General features: G+C 40.6%; 2 protein-coding genes across 4 annotated transcripts; both read left to right on the top strand.

The window, feature by feature from the left end:
* Positions 1-357: 357 nt before the first annotated feature.
* npvf (neuropeptide VF precursor) lies at positions 358-2,014 on the top strand. The gene is made up of 3 exons (XM_085147602.1): positions 358-926; positions 1,386-1,762; positions 1,874-2,014. The coding sequence occupies exons 1-3, from the start codon at positions 762-764 to the stop codon at positions 1,941-1,943; spliced, it is 612 nt and encodes a 203-aa protein (XP_085003728.1). The 5' UTR covers positions 358-761; the 3' UTR covers positions 1,944-2,014.
* Positions 2,015-6,589: 4,575 nt separating this feature from the next.
* LOC146493480 (uncharacterized) lies at positions 6,590-14,655 on the top strand. Of its 3 annotated transcripts, XM_085148235.1 has the most exons (19): positions 6,590-6,994; positions 7,091-7,141; positions 7,588-7,708; positions 7,787-7,896; positions 8,010-8,129; positions 8,370-8,414; positions 8,578-8,604; positions 9,421-9,492; positions 9,594-9,656; positions 9,746-9,772; positions 9,873-9,917; positions 10,091-10,126; positions 10,205-10,285; positions 10,457-10,553; positions 10,653-10,792; positions 10,906-11,025; positions 11,262-11,391; positions 11,904-12,006; positions 13,863-14,655. In XM_085148235.1, exons 3-19 carry the CDS (start codon positions 7,606-7,608, stop codon positions 13,930-13,932), a joined length of 1,389 nt encoding a protein of 462 aa, XP_085004361.1. In that variant the 5' UTR covers positions 6,590-6,994; positions 7,091-7,141; positions 7,588-7,605; the 3' UTR covers positions 13,933-14,655. The 3 variants fall into 3 exon arrangements, with proteins under 3 accessions (XP_085004361.1, XP_085004360.1, XP_085004362.1); XM_085148234.1 differs by lacking the exon at positions 7,091-7,141; XM_085148236.1 differs by lacking the exon at positions 7,091-7,141 and having other exon boundaries at positions 9,746-9,776; positions 9,877-9,917.
* The last annotated feature ends 115 nt before the right edge of the window (positions 14,656-14,770 follow it).

Here is a 14,770-nt window from a genome sequence, read left to right as displayed (position 1 = left end):
TTCTTGTTTTGTTTTGTTTTGGCTTGGTTTTTTATTTTTTTTATTTATTTATTTTTTGGACATATTACACAGCATCCCAACTACGTCAGAACTGCGTTTGTAGATGCGTAGACCAAGGTGTTTCTTATAAATATCACATTTAAAAAAAAAACATATAGAATAATTTAATATCATAATTCAGACTAACTGAAATTTGAATAACTTGAATAAAATTATAATTGCTCTTATTTTTCTCAGGCCGTCGTTTCATACATGGTTATTTACATGCATGTAAATGTAAACATTTTAGTTACACTGTAAAGAAAACTTACAAGAAATCCTTACAAAAACAAATAAACAATTTTATTTTAAAACAGTGCCCTACCTTTACTGGGGTCATTTTTTGGAATGTTTTGTTCTGGCTCACTGTAAATCAAATTGTGATGCTAAAAAATGAATCGGGCCATTTGGTATCTTTGTTGAACACCTGTTTTTGCTTCCTGTCAACTTCCTGCTTTCAACAAAACTAAACCGAAAACACGCTGACTGGTTCATTCAGCAGCCTAATTAGGACATACATACCTCCTCAAACATATCCTTCAGAGAAGGATAATTAGTAGGGTCAGGAATTTCCTCCTGTTAAATTCGGCTGAAGATGTATGTGCATGTGTTTGACTGTCTTCATCACACACCGCCAGTGACGCATGCTTTCAGGGACCTTTAATACCTGCAGACACTGTGGTAACCATGTGTCCTAAGGCTGCTCAGAGAAGTTGTGAAATATGGTTGTTAATATGTTGGTAACAATGATACTGTCTGCGCTCCTGATGCTGCGGGGTCTTGGAGGGTCTGATGTACACATCTTTGGGAAATCGGTCCGCAGCGGTAAAAATTTGCTCAGCAGCAATGACGGCACATATTCTGTGAGGAAACAGCCGCACCAAGAGGTAAGAAATAATTAGACCCATAACTTGTTAGTAAATGAGTAAAACATGTTTTGTGAACTGATTTAACATTTCAGAAATTGGTTAAAGTGTGAAAACCTCAAATAATCTTCAATTTCTTGAGCTTAAAAATGTAACCATGTGGTAATTTTAGCTGATGTACAAGATTGTTAAATGAATAGCTGAGCAGATTTTAAAAAAGGCAACTCAAATAGATCATCTTGGGCTCTCCAAAATTAGCTTTTGCATACATTGTTTCACTTTTTTGCAGAAAAGTATGGGGTATGAGCATAACCTGTGGTGCCAACTAATGATTGCTTTTGCTGTGAACAGAAAAAAAAATTAATGAATGTGGGGAAAAAATGCCCTTGACCCAGTAGTGAACCAGCAAATGTTTGGCTTGCAAAACAACTGAAACAGTGCATAATGTGCATTATATTTCATCTGATCTCTTGTTTCTAGACTAAAAATGAAATCCACAGGAGCTTAGATCTCGAGAGTTTCAATATACACGTTGCTCCCACCACCAGCAAATTCAGCCTCCCGACCATCGTCAGGTTCTATCCGCCCACTGTCAAACCCCTCCACCAGCACGCCAACATGCCGTTGCGCTTTGGGAGACAGAGTGATCCCAGTGATGAAAAGACACCAAACTCCTCTCCCAACCTGCCCCAGAGGTTTGGAAGATCCTGGGAGGCAATTCGAGTGTGTGCAGAGTGCCCGAGCATCAGACGAGCATCGAACCAAGTGCTGTCTCAAAGATTTGAGAGGAATAGTCCCTACTGGAAGCTTCTGAGGACTGTGGCCAGTGAACAGTTATTAAACACTGGTTTGCACTGGTAGGTAAATGATGTTCTTAATGGTTTATCTATCTTCAACCTCGGGTGCACTCCTGAGAAGGGATGGGTGTCCCATTGTGCATTTGCAAACAGTGTGCTTTGTTCTTACAGGGCTGAAAACTTTGATTCAACAACTACCTCAGATGAAGAAACAGAGCTGGAAGAAAAAAAGAGTAAATAGTGATTTTTGTCTATAGGGCTCTGTAGGGTGTAAATATCAACATTTATTTATTTTACTGTATAGACAAGTGCTTAAAGTGAAACATTTGAGGAAAATCTTGTATGTCTCTTTAAATAAAGTTACACATATTGTGATGGAAAGCAAATTTTCATATTTCATACTGAGTCACAGAAATTTTTCTCTTACATCTGTCTTGACTTTGCACAGCATGAGCAATGTTAAACCTCAGCCCTGCAATCACAAACTGTTCCGTCCTGATCCAAAGGAGTGTCAGTGGGCTGTGCCATTGGGAATAAAACTGATTTACACAAACATTAATATCCTGTGATGGTGGTCCATTCCTCCAGCTAATGCTGTGATTATCTCAGACATTGTTTAACTTGTTTTCATCAGTTTTGCTTTTCAGTACTTCTTTGGAGAAATCATTTTATTGCTGATTTTTTTTTAACCTTGCAGTTAACTATGTTAACATCCACTGAAACCCTGCCAATACAGGAGCAACTTTACGGCATGTGACCCTGCAGTTCAGTGATTAACCACAAGGGGGAGACAAAAACCCAATCAAAGTGGCCACTGTGATCTTTCTGCTCAGCCTCTAGTTTGAAAATTAATTCACTTTTTTCATAATAATTCCAGTAAATATATATTTAATAAAGAAAATATGCTTCCTTGTCTTCCTATAGTGGCGTGTAAATAAACTCCTCATGTCCTGGAAACCACCAACTATATATGTGCATATTCTGTCAGTAGTCGGGGTATATTAGGGTAATATATACTGTTTCGATGGCCAAAGAGGTTAGAATACTGGTGATTGGTGCAATATCATGAGATAGTTTTAAAAAAAATCTTTCTGACATTTTGTATTCAGTGTTTCGTATATCAGTGGCTAGGTTGATGTGGAGGTTAGCGCTGTCACCTCACTGCAAGAATTCAAACCTTCTCGGGGGCTTTGTTGGGTTTTCCTCTGGATTCAGTGTATGTGTGGGGTTAACTGCTTTCTAAGCTGGTTGTAGATGCAGATGTGAGATAGAAAATACTTTGAGAAAGAGTAAATATACATAACTTGCAATAGCATTAAATAAAGTATGGCTATCCTGGAGCCACTTTTACACCCTTTGCATTAGAGCCTTAGCTGGATAACACAACAAATAAAAAAAATCTGTTGGCTGGCCTGGACAGTGTGGTTTTTAACAGGTGAAAATGAGGAGCTGTGTTTATAAATCCATTATGGTTGCATAATGGTGACAAATGCATTTTAACCTGCAGACGAACCTTCAAACTGCAAGTGGGGATCACTGTAAAAATAGATTTCATAGAGGTGTTTATCAAAAGGAAAATTTATACTTTATAAGTCTATCTCTAACACTTTAAAGAGTTATCTTACAAAACAGAAGGCTTATACGGAAGGAAGTCGACATTAAAGCAAGGCAGTTGTGTTTCTTTAAAATCTTTATTCAATTAATGTCATTTCTTAAGTCCGAGCAGACAATTGCATTGCATTACTGTTAGTATTACAGAGTAAAGCAGGGAAGTTAACACACAAAACATTAAGCACACAGAAAACTCACACACTCCCACTGTTTCCTTAGTACTGTGCCTCCTGTACTACGGGCACTATCGCTTTGTTAGATAAAACTCTTTATGTCATCCACCGGTTAAAAATACATTCACACCTTTCTTGGTTCACTGGAATGATTCTGAAAATGGTGACACTGGTTTTGTTACTCCAGACTGAGGGAAAATGTGACCACCTTGGCTGTTTGTTGGTCTCCCTCTAGTGGCCAATCATTGTACCGAATGAATGTCCTACTGAACCACTGCGTACTCAACCACCCCCATTATAAATTTGAGATCTTACTTTCTGAGCTTCAAACTATCCGGCACAACGCTGAAGCTGAAGCTAAACACTGAACTTCTGTCCAGAGGTATTTCAGCCACCGTCCAATATCTGCAAGTTTTCCCTTTTGTTTGTTAACTGTTCATTTGTTTGTTTTTTATGTGTTTTTTTGGAGGATAAATGATGGCATAAATCTTTTCTCACTTTGACTTTTTAGCAAAAGTGAGTCAATCTTCCTGTTAAATAAACTATTTTAGATTTTTTTTTTTTAAACTTGTTTTTTTGTTGTTGTTGTTTTACATGTTTTTGTTCCCAGAACATCTTGATCCACATTTCATAACTTGTGCATGAACAGCCTGGAAGTTGGTGAGTAATTTTTTGACTCTGGGCTACTGTTACATGTAAATATTTGTGTAGTATATTTCCACTTGCTTCATATGTTACTAGTTTGGGTGTGACTCATTCCAGGTTGCACACTTCGCTTGTGTCTCCTCCCAGCCACTGGTGATGGGGGGTGTCAAGAAAGGAAAGAAAGTATTTGTGCAGAAATGCTCCCAGTGCCGCACAGTGGGAAAGGGGGAGCGCCACAAGGTGTGGCCCAACCTGTGGGGACTGTTTGGAAGGCAGACAGGGCAAGCACCTTGCTACTCCTATACACAGGCCAACATTGATACAGGTACCATTGCTGTGCAGAACTCATCTTGGTTAGACTGAAAGATTGATCTCCATGCATCTCAGCTTTGTGAAGCTTTGTGTCTGAGTCTTTTTTATGTGAAAAGATACAAATCAGATTGGTGGAATATCAAAGCGGAGTGAATAAGCCAGTACTAGCTTCTTCTGTGAAAAAGTCAATCATAATCAATCTATCCTCTAAGAACTATTTCTTCATCTTTCAGCTGCTCCCTTTAGGGGTCGCTACAGTGAATCATCTGCCTCCATCTCATTCTATCCCTCAGCATCCTTTTCTTTTATGCCATCCCTCTGCATGTCCTCACTACATCCACAAATCTCCTCCGCAGTCTTCCTTGTTTTCATATTCAACATCCTGACAGAACAAACCTTCATAATCTTATAAATTTCAGTAGAGCTTTGAATGTGAATTGTAATCTGCATTTTAACTCTTCTGTACTGGAATTTATGGGAGTTTTCCCTTGCAGTGCTCAGTAGTGTGTATATTTCTGCTATAATATTAAGAAAGGATATGTTTCCCATACCTGATGGCCAGAGCAGCAGGCCTGAACAGGTAGCACAGTAGCCAGCATTCTTCTCTGATTCACAGCTCTGCTCTGAGATGAGGTGATACAAGTTAAACGCACATATTACATACTTAAGAAGGCAGAATTGTGGAGACATAAATTTTTTTAATCTCAAAGAATTCATTTAATTATTGTGTTTTCTTTTTTAGATATTGTATGGGGTGAAGACACTCGGAATGTTTACCTAGAAAATCCAAAAAAGTACATTCCAGGCACCAAGATGATCTTCAGTGACATCAGAAAGAAAAAAGAGAGAAAGGATATTATAGACTATTTAAAAGAAGCTTATGAGGCACATAAACTACTGCTGATCGATGCTTGTGTGGAACATTGTTAGAATTTTGTTTTCTGTTAACGTTCACTGTTCATAAGTGTTTTCTGCTTAGATGTATCAATTTGGGCAGGCTTTGTGTAAGAGGCTTTTAATCATCTTTTCAAACCACTGGGTGTTACAGACTTCGATCATTACAGTGCTGCTCTTCACTTTCACTGAATTCATTTTCTGTTTTTGTTTCTGTTCTTTTTTTTTATGGATAGTATGGTCAACAAATAGATTGCTGTTGTATTTTTAAAAAGATAAGAGAATAAGGAACAATGTAAAGTGCTTAGATTAATTTAACAGGCCTCATTCTTTATACTGAGTTAGCATGCTATTTTACATTTGCCAAACACCATTGACTTTGACCTTGTAGTGTTTAGTTAATCTTATATTAAATTCTTGCATAAAAACACAGCTAGTGTGATTTTTAAGGTTGCCATTTATTTTCTTGAAGCACTGCTTTGTTTTTAATATGTTTGGCTTCACCACACAGCACTAGGATTCTAGCAGACAAAAATTTAGATTGAGAGACTAATAATATATTCATAGAGCATATATTTTTGAAGGACAAATTACTTTGCAAATCAGAAGACGGTGTGCATTGGATGTGAAATTTAAACCTACCAACAGCTATCCTGAATCCTCTGGGTTTAAGATTACAGACGGATAAAAGTGAGCGGAGAGAGCAAATGAGTTAAGTTTGTCCAGCAGGTGTCTATCCTCCAGCAGTCCTCTGCTGGCTCCTCCATCACACACTGCTCATTATCACTGCACATCCTGATTACTATCAGTGATTTTGCCCTTTTGTGACACCAAATGACTGGATATACTAATCACAAAGGCTGGCTCTGTGATTGACTGCAAATTGGACACTTTTGAAGATGTGGTGGTGAGGAGATCATTGAACTATCTGCTATCCATTATGGAAAATCTTGGCCACCCGCTCCACCACTTACTAGACAGGCACCGAGCACCTGCTCTAACAGATTGCAAGGCTGGTAAAGTGTCTTGCACCAGGCCCTATTTGTCTAGCTGTCTATTTTCCTTTGTAATCTTTGAGCTTGCTTTCACATCTGGCAGGGTGGATGAATTTTATTTTATTTTATTTTATTTTATTTTATTTTATTTTATTTTATTTTATTTTATTTTATTTTATTTTATTTTATTTTATTTTATTTTATTTTATTTATTTTATTAAACGGACAAAGGTATCCAGCAGAGGGCGCCATTACTCCAATAAAGAGCTCACCACTGAAGACGCAGAACGTGCCAGGCCAGTGCAGGCACGCGCAAACTTAAATTGCGTTATGCGGCCAGCTGTCCTGAACCCGATCCAGATGACACAACAGTAAATGGTCCCGCCGCCGTGTCTGCTCCACTCAGTGGCTTCTCTCTCTGATGGGCTCTGAGGAGCGCCCAGAGAAAAAACAAACGGTCCTCTGAGCTGCAATTGTGTTGTTATTGACCGGCGGTGAAGAAGCGGGTCGATAAGTGGATCGGATTTATTAGCTCTCCAGATTGGCTACACAAATGTCAGATGAGCCACAGTCCTCGGGACTGCACAGCGCGCATCTCATTTAGACGAAAGGAGCGCCAGACGGCGTGTCTACAACAAGTGCGGCGCAATTTCGAGCTGAAGGTAAAGAGATCGCGCAAATGAAATCCACGGGATGATATTTATTAGTGGTTTAGGGCTGTGGTGTTGTTTCGACAGCATGTACTGTTTAATCAATAGGCTGCGAGAAGAAGAAGTGAGCGCCAGTGACGATGTGATATGGAGTGACACGTGAGCCTTTATCAGCATCTTTATGCAAAGCCACCCTTTCTCTCTCTCTCTCTCTCTCTCTCTCTCCCTCCTGTTATTGACCTACATTGACCGCATGCAGTGTGAGTGTGTTAAAATGGTTTGTGTGAATGAATCTTACTATTGTTGACCAGCAGTGGCCTCCCCTCTGTCTAATTCTGGCACAGAGGGTGGGTAGGTGATGGTGGTAGTGGTGGTGCATGGCTGGAATTACAGCGGTGTTTAAATCTGCTGCAGTGTGGAGCTGCAACAAGTTTATGATGCTATAAGGAGAGAGAGAGAGAGGCCGTAGTGGACTGAAGTGATGAAATAGTGACACCCTCAAGAGGGAATAAGGAAAAGTGACAGGTGCCAACTACTGCAGTAAGCTCAGGGAACAGAAATAGAGTGTACTGTGTGTATAACCGGCTGCCCTGTGTGCGTTTTAGGAAAAGTAATCCAGCAGCATGGACCTGGAGATTATTGCAGTTACCTTTCTCATCCTTCTGTCTCCTGTGTGGGCCTCATCTCATCACTCCTATATGGACAGCATCCTCTCAGCCCGCTCAGGTAAGTCCAGCTTTGTGTGTGTGTGTGTGTGCATGTTCCACTCCATCTGATGCGCACTGCTCTCTTTTCTCCTCTCAGCCTTCAGGTTCCTGGCCGAGCCGATGAGGTTTGACCCCTGTTGTCTCATGTCACCTCCTCCACCACCACTCTTCCCTCCTCCGCCTCAGCTTTGGAAGAGGGGCGGCCCTGTACGTCTTCACAAACACACCTGTTTCTATACAGCCTCCCCTACCTGCCCGATGTAGGCCACTGACTTAAAAAGAACTTTCTCTCTGATTGTGTGTTTACTGATCGAATGAAGGACAGCAACAGCCTGTTTGAGCCGAGTGTTTTCGGAGGGGAGGTGGAGATAAAACCAAAGCCTGTGATACCAGAATGTCCGCCTGGACCTCCGGGACCTCCAGGTCCGTCTGGCCCAGAGGTAAGGCTTTACTTCAAAATAAATAAATAAATAAATAAGCTGCTGCACAAAATCATTCTCTAAAAGCAATTCAGCCCGATTTAGCTACAGAGCATCCATCTGACAGCAAAACCATTCTAAGACAGCAGGTGGACATATTGTTAAACAAGCGCAAACCTTTTTAGTATTGATTTTTCTACAAAAGTACCATGCTCATTATGGGATATGTGAGATTTATATAAATCTGGTGACTTTTTTCAGGGTCATAGTGGATTGCCCGGCATAAGAGGACCAAAGGGAGAGAAGGTGTGTGTGTGTGTTTTGAGGGTTTTGTTTGAGGAGTGGGGGTGAGTGAATTATGTCTCTAATGCAGTTTTCTGTAAAAGCATTTGTGTTTGTGTGTGTCCTTGTGCTCTTCTCTGCTCTAACGAGCACCCCATCTCCTGCCCCTCCATTTGTCCTCCTCCAGGGAGAAATTGGACGTCCAGGGTTAAAGGTGAGCTGCTCATCCTCTCCTGCACGTCTTGTGCTCTTCAGCTCTCTCCGGTCCATCTCGTCATCTTGTCCTCGGTGTAATGGGATCAGGATTTTCCCCACTGTCTGCCTCTATTCTCCCCCCTGGATGCATCCTGGAGCTCTGTGATGTGATTTGTCTATTGATGTGCTCAGAATATCCTCTGCAGCTGCTAAATGGGTCCCGCTGCATTAGTCCCAGAAGATGCTCGGCCTGCAGCAAACTTCGATCCCTAGTAGTCCCCTCACTTTACTGTTCCTTTTTTCTCCTCTGCTCCGGCTTCCTCTCTCCGTATTTCTTTTTCCTTGGCCTTGCTCCAGTAGCTCTCGTACCAAACTCTAGTCCTGCTGATCCAGCCTCTCCAGCACTCTACTTCTGCACTTTAATCACTCTAAGTGCCTTTGCTCTTCATGATAAATCACTCCACACACACACACATACACACAGCAGGTCGGTAGAGTCTCTACGGGCTGCGGTTTTAATGAAAGGCAGTTAAATGAAAGCACATTGCTTAGCATGGCAGCAGCTCTGCAATGCTTGTCCGGGTGTCACGGAGATGTTCGGCTGTTGTCTATCATGTTTGGCTCTTTTGCCCAGAACCCAGATCGATTAGGCTTTCATTCCTGTCCAGTAATTAGCAGTGCTTCTAGAGCTAAGTCTGAGTTGGAGGTCAGACTCTAAATGAGTTTGCAGCAAAATTCTTCGTGCAGTTTTAGAGTAGACGAGCAGCTTTTTGTGTTCACATCACTTTTACTAAAGCAGGCAGAGAAACTGTTACTGGTATTGATGTTTTTGTAGGGTCGTACTGGAGCTCCAGGCCTGCCAGGCAAACAAGGACTTCCAGGATGGCCTGGCCCACAGGGGCCCAAGGTAAGTGTCATGACTCTCCCTCCAGGCACAAACACATTTTTGGGTACATTTTGTTTTTTACTCCTGACACCTGAAATACATCTAGTTGTATTTTTTCTAAGGGTGAGAAAGGAGACCCCGGGCTCATGGGATTACCAGGACTGAGGGGACCACCTGGAATAAAGGTTAGTGGCATGTTTACAGGACTACCTGTTTGATTCTTATTAAGCCTTCTCTCTCTGATGTACTCTTGTCTCTTACTCTGTCTTTTCAGGGTTTACGTGGTTACAAAGGGGAGAAGGCAAGTTCTGTGTCACATCCTCTAACTAACTGCTCTTACTAAAAAAGTGTCATATACACATTTTCTCTTTCTCCCCTCGTCCCAATTCTTTTTTTATAAGGGAGCTCGAGGCGATCCTGGACCAGTAGGCCTAAAAGGCGATAAGGTTTGATACACTCCTTCTTTTTTTTTTTTTTAAATTTAAAATTAAAATGATTTCAGACCTTTTTCTTAGTTTGGCTGTTTCAGAGCCCAAATAAATTACTGTTAAGTATTTCATATACATGTTATGATAAAGTCAGTGTTCTCACAAGAAGCTCCCATTCTGTCTCTGAACAGGGTTCAATTGGTTTGCCTGGGATGCTTGGACAGAAGGTAAGAGTAATTAAAGACTTAAGAAAATTAAAGATTTGCTTTTTATCCAGTTATTCCTCAATTTTGCTTCTCTCAAAGGGCGAGAAAGGACCAAAGGGAGAGCCAGGAACATCAGGGAAGAGAGGACCAACTGGGCGTCCGGGGAAGAGAGGCAAACAGGTGAAAAAAATAAATGTTCTTAAAACAGTTTTGGAAAATATAGCCAGTGAACTGGGGTCTTTTACCTCACACACACACACTCACTGATGCTGTTCCCATTGATTAGCACTTCTTTTTTTTTTTGCATAATTGATTTGTAATCTACTTTCTGGTATTTTATAATTTGCACAGGGTATGAAGGGTCAGACTGGGGCCACTGGATTGATGGGCCCTCCCGGACCTCCAGGTCCTACTGGCCACCCTGGGCCACCTGGTCCTCCTGCATCAGGTATAGTAGCTCACAGACATGACACAATCAGAAGCAGTATCCCACCGGCTGCTTGTGTGTTATCCAAGTTTATTTTTGTAAACTCTGTGTTTCTTATAGGTCTCTATCTAGTAGGGGAAAAGGGGGATAAGGGTCTTCCTGGTCCACCGGGTCACTGTAACTGTGAAGGTGCTCTCGGACCAAATAATGCTCCTTTTGGAAGTTACACACAGCGGCGGAGTGGAAATAAAGTCACAGCGGTAAAACCACATCCTGTCACAATACTGTTATTGAGTATTTAAATCGGCATGCTTTTACTGATCTGTGTGTGTGTGTGTGTGTGTGTGTGCATGTGTTTCATATTCACCACAAGATATTTGTGGTAAACAGTGAGGAGGAGATGGACCATCTACAACAAGAGAATGCAATAGCATTCAGGAAGGATCAGAGGATGCTTTATTTTAACGACAAAGATGGATGGAAGCCCATACAGGTAATTTCAAAGCATTTGCAGCACTGAGCAGCAGCAAGTCAACTGTATGACTATATGTACTGATGAAGGCAACGGTATGAGGCCGAAAGCGCTAGAAGAAAGTGGGGTTTTTTTGTAGATGGTACACAAAAGCTTTCCAGAAAATAAACTGCAACTTTAGCCTCAATGCTTTGATATCTTACATGCAAACCACTAGACTCAGAGAAAGTTGGAGCTTGTTCTTTCAATTTTTCTAGCCCTTCCAGCCATACCAGTCTACTGAGAAAGTCCCAGACAGAGTTGGCGTGTGTGGAGATGGAAAGGTGCAAGCCCAGCACGGAGAGGAGTGTGATGATGGAAACCAGATTGTCACAGATTCTTGCCTCAGTGAGTTCCGTGTTTGCTTTGTTAACTCGCACACCTGCAGAAATAGCCTGTAGAGGTTGAAAACTCATATAATGCAAGATGTCCCACTTTGCTTATGTTTCTTTATCTCTTACAAATATCCAGCTTATGTGAATTTAGATGAAACTGCTTTTCATTTGTCTAAATTTAAAAAAAAAAAAGTCTCCAACTGTAAAGTAGATTGGTTTTGCTGCTGATGAGGTACCCTGCAGAGCATAACTCCAGTACACCACAGAGTCTGATCCCACATGGCATAGGATGAAAGCTAGTAAGCACTGTGAGACCTTTCCTTGATCTTTCATTAATCTCACCCCCCCTCTTTTTTCTGCTGCCATCCTCTCCCTACTCTCTGCTTCTGTTCAATTAAATTAGCAAGAAAATGCTGTATTGGCATTACTGAAGCAGACTGCAGTGCCAAAGAAATTAGTAATGTCTTCTCTCTCCCTACCCTCCTCTGCCTCCTGCTGCCTCTCACCTCCTTTCCCTTGTGACAGACTGTAAGTGGGCCTACTGTGGAGATGGCTACAGGCACGAAGGAATAGAGGAGTGCGATGGAAAAGACTTTGGTTACCAAACCTGCAAGTCTTATCTCCCTGGGTATGTTCACAGACAGCTCTCAGAACACAAATGTAGTGTCCATTCATTTAGACTTGCTCCAGAGACCAGATAACTCAAGATGAATCCATTAAAGTGTCAAAAACTGCAATATGGGACTATTTGGAGCCATTTTCACATGGCCATTTGAGAAACTGAAGTTGTTGGCACACATTCACGTTGATTTCAGTTTTCAATCTCAGATTTTGTACTGTGTTAGCAACTAGTGAGCTAGTTACTGTATCATCTTTTGTCTTCTTGCAGTGTAGTAATCAGTGTTAGGGTGACGTAGTGAAATTTAAACATGTTTTGTGAGCAGCACAGTTTGAAACTGGCCGGGCCTTTCTACATGGAGTTTGCATGTTCTCTGCAGCTACTCTGGGTCGTCCCACAGTCCAGAGACATGCATGGATTAGGTTAACTGGCAATTCTAAATTGGCCCTGGGTGTGAATGTGATTGTGAACGGTTGCCTGCCTCTCTCTGTTAGTCCTGCAATAGACTGTCCAAGTTGTACACAGCTGGTATATGCTCAAATCCGTGATGTAACACAGTATATCTCATTTCTATATCATAGCAAAAGCACAGTTTGGGGTTTTCAGTGCCGTACTTTATTTAGGCCAGGATTTCTGTGAGTCCCGACTTTAAAAAATATAAAACATAAAATGTTATTAGTGAGCCATAAAGATGCTCACATGCAGATTTGTTGTTTTTTTTAACATGTTTTTTAACTCCTTTTTATGGACTATGATGGCATCATAATTTCTCATATAGTTAAGAACCTTCAGCGGCCTAAAATGCACATGTGTGACAAGTTCAGTTGCTCAGCTCCTGGGTCCTCTACAGCGAAGAAAGTTCAACATACCCAGATTGTCTGATGTGGATTCACTAAATGCAGCGCTGCTGTAAAAAGGACAAAAGACAAAAGATTAATTTTGCAGCAATTCTTCAATCTGGAGATTTAGTGCACAAATTGGCAAAATAAACATTTTGATTACAGTTAGTTATTTTATCACTGAGTGTATGATCTGTGCTGCTGTTTACTTGTAAGGTGACGGCTGCAGATTAAAGCTCTGATACTCTGAAATTCTTGATGTGTGCCCTGAGTTCTACTAGCTGCAATTCCAGCAGAGTAAAAGAGACTTAGGGGCAGAATAGAATTGAGTATAACAATATCTTATAAATGTTCTAAATCACTACATTAATACACAGAAATTCCGGTGACGGTGTGAGGCACAGTTTGTGCTGTTTAAGGGTTTGAGAGTAAAGATTAAATGGAAAAACAGATTTCAGACATTTAATATGAGGTTTAGGTATATTTAAAATAAAATTGTTGTAAAATTGTTTACTGTCAACAGAAAAGAAAAATCAATAAATAAAGTTGCACATAAAAATCTATATTTATTACTGATGCTCATCAGGGAAACAAAAACACTTTAGATGTGAGTGAAAAATTTTAGATCCTCTTATTCTCCTCGCAGCATAGGCAGTGATTTCATACCGTCTGATCTAATCTAGATTAGGTTACCATGGTGATTTATCCCAGTAAGACGTGAACCACCTAAACAAAACACAGGGTTAACCCTGACGTTAAGGATAAGCCAAAATCCTGCTTTGTAAAACAGGCCTCTGCTGGTATAGGAGGAGTTTGCAGACAAAGATACAAACAAATACAGAGAGAGCGTTTTTGTAAGTATAGTAAGTGTTACTGTATGAATATAAGAGCTCATCTAATGGTGGGTCTGCTTTGAGAAATAAGTCAGTATGCTTATCTTCCAAAAATAGTCCACTCACGATAACTGTAAGACAATGCAGCGCATCAATTGCACGTATTATAAACCAGTTTTTGTGTCTCCTGCAGGTCCTTTGGGCATCTCAAATGCACCGACTCATGCTTCATTGATTCTACTGGCTGCAAGTACTTCACCTGAATTCAGAGGTTTAAAAACAGCCTCAGTGGATCTTTGCAAATCCTCTTGATGATCATTGTGATCAAAGAGATTGTACTTCAGATTTCAACTGAAGTCTCACCACTTTAAAAAAAATTAATTAATTAATAAATAACCGACAGACTGAGAAAGAGTAGTTAAGGGAAGCTCTTGTGCCTGTTCTGAGCCACGAAAGGTCACGGGAGGTGTAATCTCTAACTGACCTCAGAAAACAGCTCTTTGCTAGTGTCACTTCATCGGCTGCAGCACTGTTATGGACACTGGAACTGTTGGGAAACGTTTTAAAGATTTCATGTTTGTATCATACGAAATAGTTGTGTATGACTTGCTGACTGTTAATGCAGAAATAAGCTGTGTTATAAAGCACTTTTTAATATGAAAAAGATATAGAGATATATGTACTGTAGTATACAAATCAGGGGTGTGTAAGTGTGTTTATTCCTGTGCAATATATTACAAAAAAATGCAGTATATTGATGAAGTGCAATGCTGTCATATTGCATGTAAATGTGGTTTTTTTTTTTTGTTTTTTTTAGTGCACGACAGACCGCTTTAACCAATGCTGTAAATATCCAAGCCAAAGTGAGGCCTTTTAGAAATGAATGTCCAAATAACTCAGATGGAAGAGATGGGAAAAAATGAATGTCATCCAAAAAAGGATCTTATTTGATTATTGCAGCAGCATGTGGGGGATACATCAAATCATTCATTAAACTGTAATTAGCTGATAATCTGCCTGCATGACTGTACGTTTCATGAAGCACTGTACACTAATAAAGATTCATTCAGATGTTGCCAAAGGAAAGTTGTGAGGGGGACT

The sequence above is a fragment of the Neolamprologus multifasciatus genome, chromosome 22, assembly GCF_963576455.1.
Source record: "Neolamprologus multifasciatus chromosome 22, fNeoMul1.2, whole genome shotgun sequence".
Lineage (NCBI taxonomy): Eukaryota > Metazoa > Chordata > Actinopteri > Cichliformes > Cichlidae > Neolamprologus > Neolamprologus multifasciatus.
This window is presented reverse-complemented; position numbering and strand designations above follow the sequence as displayed.